We start from the raw sequence: 13,357 nt of genomic DNA on the forward strand, positions 1-13,357 counted from the left end.
GTGCTACAGTTGAAGGTTCCTTCCAGCTTCAGTGTTTTATGTTATTTCTTTGAATTATATTTTCAATACAGTCAAGTTTTTTCCTCTAAGATTGAAAATCTAATAGTTGTCTTTTACACTCTTTTTATAGTATGGAAACTCAGGAGGACCTTTGGTTAATCTGGTAAGTATCTGCTTAAAAACTGATTTTAGTTCAAAAATCTCTTTAAATTTCCAGGAATTTCCTGTTAATGAGCCTGGACATAACTATCAAGAAGGAGCATGATGGAAGAGCAAAGGTCCCAGGCAATCCACAAGTGGATCATTAGTCTTTCCATAAAACAAGATTAAGTTTCCAATTTCAGATAGTATTACTGCTAAGTGAAAAACTTTTAGGAGCTTTGGCTTTAGTTATTTCCAAGAAGTCTGTCTGTGAGCCATTTAGAATGCTTCTTGATTTCCCCAAGACTTCCACTGAAGGAAAGCTCTCACCCTCCTTATATCTCAAGTAACTTCAGGATCAATTAATGTGAGACAGACCAAAATCTCTTTAGGTGTATCTGGGAACTGATAAGTTATTGCTAATCAGTTAGCTAGCATGGAAGGAACACTGAAGGTAGAAATGTAAGATATAAAGGAACATTCATTGTTGGAAATTTTTTCTTTCAAATATAGGAATGAATGAAGTATTTATTAAGCACTTATTGTTTGCAAAGCACTAGGGATAAAATGAAAAAAACAAGATAGTCTCAGCTATCCAGGAATTCACCTTCTAAAATGGGAGAGAAAACATATGGGAGGTTTCAGCTTCAAATCAGATGGAAAAATCCCATTGTCTTTAGGATTCATCAGCAAAGTATCTGGGAGTGCTCTTTTTCTAAGGTCATGTCAACTTGATAAAATCATATCAGTTTCTGATATTGAACATCAGATAGTACTAAGGATTTTAGCATCATTAAGTTAAATTAAATCATTAAAGAAATAATTTCCTTTCTCTAATTCATAGTTTCTAAATCTGTAAATAAGGAGTTTGGACTAGGTGATCTCAGAAAGAAATATTCTGGTCTAATAATCTATGATCTGTGTTGGACATTCTATAGGCTAAAAACCATTCCAGAATTATATGGTTCTAAGCATTAAAAAATGTGCCATAAAGATAAAAAGGATTCAGGAGGATATGAAGTAGTTGGTTCATTTATGATTCTTGTAAGAAGCAGATGATCTGTCCAGGGCAGGGTATAAATAGCAGAATGAACCTTTTTATTTCCTATCCTGACTTGCAAGGTCCCTCTCTCATTGACCCATTGCTTGGGGCTGACAAAGTTAACAGATTTCCTGGTCCTCCCCTTGTATGTTCCTCCTTGACATGTTTCCCCTCTTTCATCATACAATCCATGTTTAAAAATGATAGGAAACTCCTTCTTTGGGGAGAAGTTAATGTAAATTAATTTATTAAGCATTCTTGCTCAGTGCTAACAGTTACCTTTCATTCACTTCTTCTTTTGGGGTGATTTTTATCAGTTTCTCAGTTCAGTGGCTCAATATCTTGTTTTGTATACCTAATTTGAGCCAGCTGATGTGACCTTTCTTTAAGCCTTTGTTTCCTGTGTGGAAATATATGGGTTATTTAGAAATTAGTGTGGGGGATGGAACAAAAAGTATGAAAGCTTCTAGCAGTGTAATAATAAACAAATCATTTAATTGTGGTTCTCCATTTCCTTACCTGTAAAATGCATGTCTAAAGAGAATATTCCCATTTTTTTTTTCTTGAGTCTCTTGGAAAGCCCACTCAAGACTTTCAGGCTCATTCAGCTCTTCCTTGAGTTTGGAGAAAATAAAATGGGAAATTGGGCATTTTAAGTGAAGGAATTAGCCTTAAAAGGGAGTACTTTGGGGAAGTGTTTCGAGTCAGACATTTTATAATGACTGAGGTGCTGTTCCTTTTAGAAATCTGGACTAATTTTATCTTTCTTTTTTAAAGTTGTGGGCAATGTGGCTTTCTTTATTGTCCTCTAGTGACCACTTAATCCATTTTCTTTGCACAGGATGGAGAAGTCATTGGAATAAACACATTAAAAGTGGCAGCTGGGATCTCTTTTGCTATTCCTTCAGATCGTATCACACGCTTCCTTACCGAGTCCTATGACAAGCAAAACAAAGGTAAAGTCCCTGCCTGGAGACCTTAGAAAAACCAACCCTCAGAAGATTGAAAAAACAAAAGCAAAAAATAATTCTCCCTTAAAAATGCCCACCTCCCCTGAAGAGTGAGGCTTCAGCTTCAGCCAGTTAACTTGGAGATGCAAACAGAGGCTGGTGTCTGAGAATAAAGCACAGGAGCCAGCCCTGGACCAGGGACAAGTCAGTGCCAAGCCCAACAACTCTCTTCTTATAGAGAGCCAAAGCAGAAGAAAATAGTCCCTTGGCCTTGGATCAAAGCAATATGTTGTGAAGATGTTGCTGATCTTGCCTTCTGATATTAGCTTCGATCCTTTTCCCTGGGAGGTTTTGCAAAGATTGGAGACACTGAGTTATCTCCAGCTTCTCCTTCTCTCTCCTGTGTCCCATCACTCACCTCACTGCACACTCAGGCAGTTTCCATGCCCAGCTTCTTCCTTTTCTATCCTCAATAGGGAATATTCATCTCATAGCATCATAAGAATTAGAACTTTAGAAGATCAGCTAGTCCAGGGACATTTAACCTGATAGGTTGGGGGAAGGTGTCTTTAAACTTGTTTTTTTTTTTTTTTTTTTTTTTTTTTTTTAATATTTTGATAACTGTGTTTAAATTGTTTTCCTTTGTAATCCTAAATTTTTTATATTGTATATATATGCATATACATGTATATATATATATATATATATATATATATATATATATATATATATATATATATATTTTTTTTTTTTTTTTTTTTTTTTTCTGAGGCAATTGGGATTAAATGACTTGTCTAGAGTCACACAGCCAGGAAGTGTTAAGTGTCTGAGTTCAGATTTGAACTCAGGTCCTTTTGACTTTAGGGCTGGTATTCTATCTACTATACCAGCTAGCTGCCCCTATATTGTAAATTTTAAACATGAAAGGATATATCCTACCAAACTACCAAAGGGATCCATAGAACAAAAGTTGTTACAATACCTTGCTCTATTCCAACTCATTCATTTTACAGAAAAGGAAACTGAGCCCAGAAATGGGGAAGTGGCTTGCTCAATATAACTTGAACAGTAAAGTAGGGGAGAAGATTAAAATTAAAATCCAAGCTACTTATGCAGAACCTGCCTTCTTTCCATTATCATATACTCCTGTCATCATTAGTTCCTAATTCAAATCCTTAGTATCTTATGTCTGGGTGTGTATCATCCCTTATTCCCTGATTTCAATATTTCCCCTTTTCTTGTTAGCAACAAACATTTTCACCTCCTACAGACAGGAAGAAGGATTGTTGCTTTGTTCTTCATTCTTCCTCTGACTGTAATCTTGGTAGAATCATTCTTACTTCTTTGGGTCTCTTCAGTGCCTATCTAATAGGTCTTTTGGGAGAAATATTGAAATGGTGGGTGTTAGAGAGCCCAGAGAATGGCAAAGCATTAAAGTAGAGTGAGGAATGATATTGCACCCCTTAATAAAATCAATGGTGTCCAATAATGTTCCACCTTGAATTCAGGTGGATGATCCTTCTTATACAGAATCATCTCTGATCCCATTATATTTCTCATCATCTGCTGATCTAATCTCCTTCACAGTTTTACCTGTTCATTTCTTGGAAATGGGAATATCTGAACCTGTTTCTGACACTAACTCTATTACTTTAAGCAAGGCATTTAACCTGTCTAAGCCTTTGTCTCCTCATCTGTAAATTTGGGTTAATAATACCTATCCCACAGAGTTGTTGTGAGGATTGAATGAGGTGACGTCTGTAATGGGCTTCAAAAACCTTAAAACACCATTGATGTCACTTGTTGATTTTTGTTGTTGTTGCCATTTCCCCATTGCCATTCTCTAAAACTGAATCTGTAAGTTTCTAAAAACAGCTGCTAACTTAGAATATTCCATTGGTTTAAAGCTCCAGTTCAGATGTCATCATAATCATCTGGAAAAGAGAAGATGTCAACTATAATCACTTTCCCTTCGACCCCACCATCTAAGGAAACTGAACCTCCCGCAGTCGAGTTTTGGTCACCCACCATGCTTAAACTTCCATTTTGGTTTTCTTCTTCTCATATTCTCTCCAGGAGAATCTGAACTAAAAGGGAACTAAGAGATCACCAACTCTGCTCCCACTGCAGAAATCTCTTCTAAATGATTCTCATAGGTGCCTTTCCAACATCATCTTGGACATTGCAAGGGAGCTTACTACCTCATTGCACTTTTGGATAGTTTTTGTTGTTAGAAAATTCTTCCTTATACTGTGCTAACATGTATTCATCCTTTTGTCTTTCTCTGGAATTTCACAAATCCCTCTTCTATATAATAACTTGTCACATAGTTGAAGATAACTACAATCCCCTTTTTATTCCTATTCCACCCCAAATTTTCTCTTCTCAAAGTTCAATATCTCCAATTCCTTTAATTAATCATCATATGACTTGGTTTCTGATTGTGATCTGATTGTCCTTCATTGGTGATTCTAGCTTATCAATGTCTTTCAACAACATGAACTCCAAAACTGAACAGTTTCCCAATATGGTCTAACCAGAGAGAAGACCAAGGAACTGTTACTTCTCTATATGTCTGTACTACAAAGGACCAAACAAAGTAGATGGGTGCATTTATATTTAAGAACATAAGCTCTTAGAGGACAGATATTGTTTCGTACAGTGTCTACCATCTCACTTGCCAGTGAAAGAAAATACTTTCCACTACTGTAATTCTTCAGAAGTTTAAGCCATTTTCCATTTACCAAAAAAGATTCATAGGTTGGGTCTCCCAGCTGATCCCAAAGGTCTGATATTTCCTCTAATAAAAGCATCAGATAATCCAAACTCTGTTAATCTAAAGTCCTTTTATCTCTGCATTTTAAATTAAAGATCTTCTAATGTTTCCAGTTGTCATAATCCTCACTAGGAATCCTAGTACAATGTATAACTGGTATGAAGTTTTCATTGGATGTTTACAGTGTGAATAATTAATGCCACTTTTTTCAAACCCTTGAAGCCCCATGACATGTGTGGAAATGGACCAAAGGTGACAACAATCATCTGTAAGCACTGAGCCCATGGAAATGGGAGTCGCTCTGAGACAGGCTGTGGATTCGTTCCCGGCTGGTTCCTCTGGCTTCTCAGGTGTAACATCTGGCCCTTGAAGTGGAAACCATTTGGTCATTCCAAAGCTCATGCCAGAGTTTCTAGTTTGTTGGCCTGCAGGATAGTCGCAATATGAAATTTAATTTGGCTGATGAAAGAATGTTACAGAGACTCATTGTCAATAGAGTAAAAAGAGCTAAGAGACGTGAGTCCTAATTATGGAATTATGGAACTATGTGCATAGGTCACTTTGCCATACTACCTCAGTTTCCACATCTGTAAAATGAAGGCATTCATCTCCATTACCTCTCCAAAACCTGTATAGCTATAATATCCCATCTACATAGACTCACTTTTTTTGTATGTAATTTGCATCTAATCAATCCATAATCTCAAGAACCCGTAGTTAGACAGAAATCCCCTCTACAAAATCCCTGACAAGCAACCATCCAGACTTTACTCAAAGACCTCTGGGGATAGAAGAATCATTATTTTCTAAGTCTATTTTACAGCCAATTCCACTGTTATACAAGTATAGTAATTAGGAACTCTTAGCCTGAGTTGAAAATTTCCTTTCTATTGCCATTGCTCCCATTTCTACCTTCTGTGACTAGGCAGAATCTCCAATCAATAACCAATCAATAAACATTTATTAAATTATTGTTATGAAGCTGTGCTGAGTTATAGGGATACAAAAGAGTCAAGAAGCTTACAACTTAACGGGAAAGACAACATGCAAATATATACAAATATATACAAACTAAGCAATTTTATTACATATTATATTCCTGGGTTCCTTTTTTTGAGCATCAGTTTCATCAAAAGAATATAGTAATCCTTTAACTGTCTACCTCATAGTGCTGTTGTAAGGATGAGATCATGTTTGCTAGGAAAATTTTTTGTAGCCATAAAGTTCTATATAAATGTCAAATATCATATTATTATTATTATTATTAAACATTTTAGAGAATAGAGTGCTTTTTTGAGCGCCATGTTGGATAATTTTCACCAAAGTTCATGTGATGGCAGTGAATCCATCCCCACCAATCTCTATGAACCATGTGGAAACCAAACCTTCTCTTGTTCTTTCTTATATAATTTCAATGGTGTTGGAAACTGTGAGAAGGGAAACTCCCTTTACTGGAGCTAATGGTCAGGTATACTGCAACTTAGTATTCTTATAAATTTTCCTTCCTGAGACCTTCTGAGAAGTCCTCATCCTAAAGTGGTGACTTGCCCCAAATTACATGGCCACAATGTATCAGAGGCAACTCTTACACCCAGTCTTCTTGACTCAAGGGTAGCCCTCCACTTCTTACCTAGTGATTTAAATGCCATCAAATTATTTTCTAGTGGATCAAAAAAGTTAGAACTAAAAGAATTTTTTAAATAATTAAGCACAACTTCTTCCCTCTCCATGCTACAATTGAGGAAAGTGAGATTAAAAGCAATGAAATCACCTGCTCAAATTTACACAAGAAGTAAGAAGAAATAGGATTTAAATCTGGGTCTTCCAATTATGAATTTAGTTCTCTTTATTTCCCAGTTGTTGTTTTACCCCCCACCCCTGAGTTTTGTAGAGTAATTAGTTCATATTTCTATAACCCTTTGTAGCCTACCATATATTTTATATTCCCGATGTAATACGTTATATTATTCTGAATCACTGCAGTTTAAGTAATATTGGTAATATTGGTCCCATTTTACATATGGAAAACTGAATCTTAGAGAGGTGAATGACTTGCTCAGAATCACAGAGCTAGAAAGAAGAAATTCCTGGGATTCAGGCCCAATCTTTACTCCCAATCCCAATATCCATGGGGTCCACCATACAAGCTGCCTCTGATCCACAGTCAACAGACATCAATTGTTCACTATGTGCTAGGTACTGTGTGACTAGCCAAAGATCCGTCAGCACTGCTACAATCCAAACTAGAAATCAGAAGAACTTTGGAATGAAAACCTTATCAATTGGGGATCAACTGATCCCAGACAGACTTTGTTGCAAGGTGACCATTTTAAGTTAATGAGTTGGAGATGCCTGATACTTTAGATATGACCATCTGAACTACAACTGCAGAGAAACAAATAAATAGGGTTCACTTTCAGAAATTTCTAAGACATGTAATTAGAAAACTCACTTCTACACTGTAGCTCCCTCTTCTGGAATTTTTGCAATCGTTGCCCTGGGACCTAAAAGGATCTAATGTATATAGAGTAATAATCTTGTGTACTTACCTACAAAATTATAATACTCAAAAATTCACCGTGTTCAGCATATATTTACTAAAAAGGGAATAATGATTAAACATGAAATTTCAAATTACTTTCATATCCATTGTATCATTTCATCTTTACAACACACCTGGGAGGTATGTAGGGCTAGAAACAATACTCCCAAATTACAAAGAAATTGAGATTCAGTAAGAAGTGAATTGGTTAGTGAAGAGAAGTAGAATTGGAATCCAGAACCATTGTCTCCAGTGCTCTTTTTACCACACAGTCTTATATCTTACTCTTCCTGACCCATTGGAGGTTTTCTTGTCACTTGTCTAGGTCATTTTACAGAAAAAGAAACTGAGGCAACCAGATTAAGAGACTTTGCTTATGGTCACATGGTTAAGTGTCTGAGACCAGATTTGAACTCGGGAAGATGAGTTTCCTTGACTTCTATTGGGTGCTCTATCCCTTGAGCCATTTAGCTGCTCAGCTTATGTCCTTAATAAAACCTCTTGGTTTTCCAACAGAGCAAAAAAAAAAAAATCTAGTTGATCCTTTATTAATTAGAAAACATATCCAATTAGCCTAAATGTTCTCTCTTCCTTAAGTATACCCTGATAGTTTTTTTTTTTAGTATACTTTGGCTTTTAAAATAGCTAAGAGCCTACACAGTAGGTTAGCATTAATTTTCCCACACTAATCTCACATAGTAGGACTTTTTTTTAATATCATTCGATGCACTTATCAAGTCACAGAGTATAATGCGCCTGGGCAAGACTAATGGTTTGCTCAGAGCTACATAGGTAATTAATAGCAGAGCTTGCATTCAAATCCAGACCTTCTGACTCCCAAATCCAATGTTTGTTATTGTTGTTACTTACCCAGTAGTTGTCAACACTGAGAGGGGGTAGAGACTTTTTACCAAAATTTTAAGGTATCATTTATCCCTAAAGATCTTACAGATGAACTATAATTCTAAGGAAAAAATCTGTCCACAGAGAACTGATTCATTGGTTAAAATATGTCTGCAGCTGATGGCACATTACTTTTATTTCTTTAAGAAAAAGTAATTTAATTTTATGTGTAAAATGACATGTCGGATCAACAGAGGGCAGGAATAGGACCAATGAGTGGAAGACAGGAAGCAGATTTTTCTTTAATATAAGATGAAATTTATTAACAATTAGAACATAAATACTTCTTTTCTTTCTCTTCTTCCTGGAATTGCATGGGCCACCCCAAGGAGTAGTGAATCCTCATCCATGGACATATTTGAGGAGATGCGATAACTATATGTCTGGACTGTTAAACTTTGGATAAGTAGACTGAATGACAAAGATCTAGAAACTGGAAGGATTCAGAGATGACAAGAACATTATTCCTTGCCTACACATAGCTTATAATCAAGTAACCTAAAATATAAAACAGGATATAGACTTACTACCATAGTACTAACAGCAGGGAGTAACAGAAAAGTTGGGTTAAAAATGTGAATGAGCTCACTCCAAACACATGATGATTTCTCAAAGTCATATGCCCTAGTTGGAATTGATATTATCTATGTCTTTATAATAAAAAAGCTCACACAATCTTGATTAAGAAATCTTTTTTTTAAAAATAGCCCAATGGGAAAAAAAATAAATAATAGCCCAATGAGACTGATATTTAAGGCTTATAACATGAAAAGCTGGTTCATATTCATTACCTGATTTGATCCTCATAAAATCAATAAAACTACAATTTATCCCCATTGATCAATGGAAAGACTGGAGCCCAGACTCTATTATACTTGCTCAAAGATAGTCCATGATGGTGCTAAGACTAGAAGTTTCCCTTTGTTTTTTGATCTAATATTCCTTCTGTTGCCTTAATGGAGGGTGCCTCAAAAATTTAGAGTGCTTTTAAGCAATTAAACTTTTGAATTTATTAAATTATTTAAACATATTAATTAAATTAACAAGAAAATTAATAATTATTAAATTATTAGAGCTTTATTGTCTAAAACTATACTAAGACTTTTGAGGCATCCTTTATATTTGGTGATTATACAGTTGTTCTTATGATAGAAAATAAAGCTATATTGCCCAAATTGTATGTTTAACATTTTTTTATTGTAAATATAATTTAAATAATTATGTGCTTCTTTGTATTTTTCTAATGCTCAGTAGTTAGACTCAAGAGCACTGGATTTGGGGTCAGGAAGATTCTCTTAACATGGTACTATGTACTACATTGTACCATATACTATATGAATAAAAAGCCAATTTCCTGTTTAAACCTTTGAGGGTATGAAGCAGGGATGTGAATGTTGGGAGAGCTCTGTCTGCTAGGATCATTATCTCAAAGCAGAAACTAATCACTTGAAACTAACAATATCCCACCATTTCTTTTCCAGATGTGAAAAAGCGTTTCATTGGTATACGGATGCGAACCATTACTCCAGTGTAGGTGTCTGAAGGGGCTGGGGATCCCATAATATGTTAAGTACTGTTACAGTTGTCTTTGTATATTCATTTTCTTTCTCATGACTAATCTGACTCATGATAAAATTATAATATGGTAGTCAGACCTAGAAGGGTCTTTAGAGCATAGTATGTCAGAGCTGGAAGGGGCTTTAGAGCAATGGTTCTCAAAGTGTGGTCCGTTGAATCCTTGTGGTCTCTGAAATCTTTTTAGGAGGTCTACAAATCTAAAATATTTTTTCCCAGTAAGGCACACACACACACACACACACACACACACACACACACACACATATATATCCCACATAAAAACTTTTTGGACAGATACTCAAAAGAAACAAACAGACCCCCCAAAAAACAAAAGTTTTGAGAATCACTGCTTTAGAGTACAGAATGTCAGAGCTTAAGGGGTTTAACAACATAGAACCTCAGAGCATAAGAGATCTTAGAACAAAAAATGTCAGAAATGATAAGAGACTTAAGAACACTGAATGTCAAAGCTGAAAAAGGGAGTAGTGTAGGAAGAGTGTCTAGACAAGTGATCTTTCTACTACATCCTTGTCACTTTACCTTTGAGCAGTCTAAGGCAAGTGCTTTGATTATTACAGTCTGAGATTTCTTAGGTGGATTTTAAGGCAAATAATGATAATTTTTTCCATCTCTTTTCAGTTTGGTGGAAGAACTGAAGGATAACAATCCTGATTTTCCTGATGTCAGCAGTGGGATTTATGTGCATGAAGTAGTCCCAAATTCGCCATCTCAGAGGTGAGCGAGCAAGTAGTTTTGAGTCCAAAAGACATCATTTAAGCAGTTGAAACCTATTAAGATTTATAGTTCTTATTTAAGTCATGTTTTGTAATTATTAAAGGTAAAGGGTCTTAGGGTATGAATTTAGTTTTAACTTTTCACATTAAACCAAAGGAAATCTAAATTGGGGCATTTGTTGACCACTCTGATCACTTCTTTGGAAGAAGCTATGTAGGGTAATGAAAAGCATATTGATCTGGGAATTAAGAGATTTGTGAGTCAGGGATTTGGAGTCATGCTTGAATCTCAGCTCTACTATTTACTAGCCAAGTGACCCTCATAAGTCTTAGGTTCACTGGGATTCAGTTTCTTCATTTGGCCTAAATTCCTTCTAAGGCCTTTCCAGCTCTAACATCTTATGAACTTCCTGACCCAATTCAGGAGGGAAATATGTGAAAAGGGAGTATTATAAAATGAGATTAAATTCTATAAGGCCTTCAATTCCAAATAAAGCAATTTGCATTTTGTTCTAGAGTCACTTAAATCTGTTGAGCAAGAGAATGATACGATCAGGTCTATATATTAGAAAAGGTGGTTAGGTATCTCAATGGATAGAATACTAGACCTGAAGTCAGGAAGACTCATCTTCCTGAGTTTAAATATGGTCTCAGACACTTGTGTGACTAGTCTGACTGTGACTAGTGTGACTTGTGACTGGGGAAAGAAATAGCAAACCACTCTGATATTTCTGCCAAGAAAAGCTGAAAATGGGATCATAAAGAGTCCGACATGACTGAAATGACTAAATTGATATATAATATATATTAATATTCTAGAATATGTTATTATTAATTATTATTAATTAAATAAAGATTGATGTTCAAATTGTGTGAAGGATGAATTGGAGAAAAGAAAGACTAGAAGTTGAGAAATTAATTTGGAGATTATTAAAATATTTCAAACCAAAAGAGATGAAATCTAAATTTGAGTAATTATATGTAATATTTCTAACATACCATATTGTGTTTCCTAGGCAACAAAAAGTAGCAACAGTATAATATCAAGTTTACCTTCTCTAACTCCATCCAAGTGAGCATAAGTAACCTCAGCCACAGGTGAACACCTGATCTTAAGCCACTTGGGACTTACATCTGTGTAATTATTCTAATGCATCTCTTTTGCAGAGGTGGAATCAAAGATGGAGACATCATTGTTAAAGTAAATGGCCGTCCCTTGAAAAACTCCAGCGAACTACAGGAAGCTGTGATGAAGGAGTCACCCCTATTACTTGAAGTTCGAAGAGGAAACGATGATTTGCTCTTTAATATTGAGCCTGAAGTGGTCATGTAGAGGAAGGCATCCCTACACGCTCTTGTCAACTTCTTGGATTCTGGAATATTGGATACCTCTTCTTCAAACTAATCCCATATCCTGTTGACTAACGACAAGGTGGCCTAACATGTGTGAGCCTGAGCCATTTCTGTACAGGGACAATTGATTCTAATGTCACAGAATTAAAACGATGGACCAAATTTTGCCTTTAGGGGAGCCCGAAATACCTTTGATTGGTGTTGCTCTAAGGCAAAATTGGACCCAGTGGTTCTGAATTTTAGTGCTAGAGTATTTTAAAATTATCTGTTGTATTAGAAAAAAAGTAGAGAGTCACAATATTTTCCTTGTACAGAAGCTTCTGAGTGTCACTCAAGAAAGAGCCAGACTCTCCAGGAACCCTATTGCTGGGGAGAAGGCCATATTCTAAAGGGGAGGTCCCATCAGATTGGGTAAGATCCAAATCTCGTGCTGTAGCATGAAGCTCTTTGGATGGAAAGCTGTGCTTTTCATGTCCTCTTGAATGTGAAATCATATTTGGAAACAGTTTCCCCACTTTGAGTTAATACAAGGCTGTAGTGGAGAGATTCGTGGCAGAATCCTAGGCTTGTAGAGTTGACAAGGACCTTGGAGACGATCTGGTGTGATGGCCCCATCCACAGATGGAAGCCAAGGCCCAGAATGGGGACTTGGGACTTGCCCAAAGTCTCTCAGTTAGTGGCAAAGTGGTGGGTGAGAACTTAGTCACCTGACTCCTAACTTAATCCATTTGCTGCCATGCAGTCTCACCCTTCTCATGACCCTCAGAAGGAACAAATGTGGTAATTGGCTGCAGCAGCTGACACCTAGGTCATGCAGTGCTGGAAGAGAGTAAATGATTCTTATAGAATTAATACCATATATATGAGAAAAAACAAGCAGATGATGTGAAAAAATAATATGCCTTTTTTTTTTTTTTTACATTTTGGGTATAGATTAGTTTTTACATTATATCGGCAGGCTTTACTGTAAAATGAATACTCAGTGTAGCTTGTACTGTATGTTTCTACTGTAAGAAAATATTAAAGTTTACAAGCAAATTGTTCTTATACCTGTGCCAGAAGCTTATTTTTTTTTTCTTTGAGCCTTCTCAACTTGTGCTTCCTTTCTTAGGGATCTCTATCCAACACATTGCCATGCACAAAGCAGGTACTCACAAATAATTCTATAGCTCCTTGCCCACCTCCATTTTATATTGATATTTCCTGACAGTAGATGAGCTCTTTTTATTAGACATTTGTTATGTCCAAATTGGCTGATACATAGAATGTAGAATATCAGAGCTGAAAGGGGCAATAGAATATAAAAAAACAGGGCATGAGAGCTGGGAGGGATCTCAG

General features: G+C 36.0%; 1 protein-coding gene across 2 annotated transcripts in view; it reads left to right on the top strand.

Annotated features, from left to right (window-relative positions):
- HTRA3 (HtrA serine peptidase 3) overlaps nt 1-13,066 on the top strand; it is a 48,915-nt gene extending 35,849 nt beyond the window's left edge. Inside the window, exons 5-9 of one of the 2 annotated variants that reach the window (XM_074273508.1) lie at nt 131-163; nt 2,025-2,139; nt 9,836-9,884; nt 10,572-10,667; nt 11,834-13,066. In XM_074273508.1, coding sequence (XP_074129609.1) covers nt 131-163; nt 2,025-2,139; nt 9,836-9,884; nt 10,572-10,667; nt 11,834-11,999 — 459 coding nt within the window. In that variant the 3' untranslated portion in view covers nt 12,000-13,066. Of the gene's footprint in view, nt 1-130; nt 164-2,024; nt 2,140-4,040; nt 4,966-9,835; nt 9,885-10,571; nt 10,668-11,833 lie in introns of those variants that run through there. The other variant, XM_074273510.1, reaches the window with a different exon arrangement.
- Nucleotides 13,067-13,357: the final 291 nt, after the last annotated feature.

This window comes from Sminthopsis crassicaudata, chromosome 6, assembly GCF_048593235.1.
Source record: "Sminthopsis crassicaudata isolate SCR6 chromosome 6, ASM4859323v1, whole genome shotgun sequence".
Lineage (NCBI taxonomy): Eukaryota > Metazoa > Chordata > Mammalia > Dasyuromorphia > Dasyuridae > Sminthopsis > Sminthopsis crassicaudata.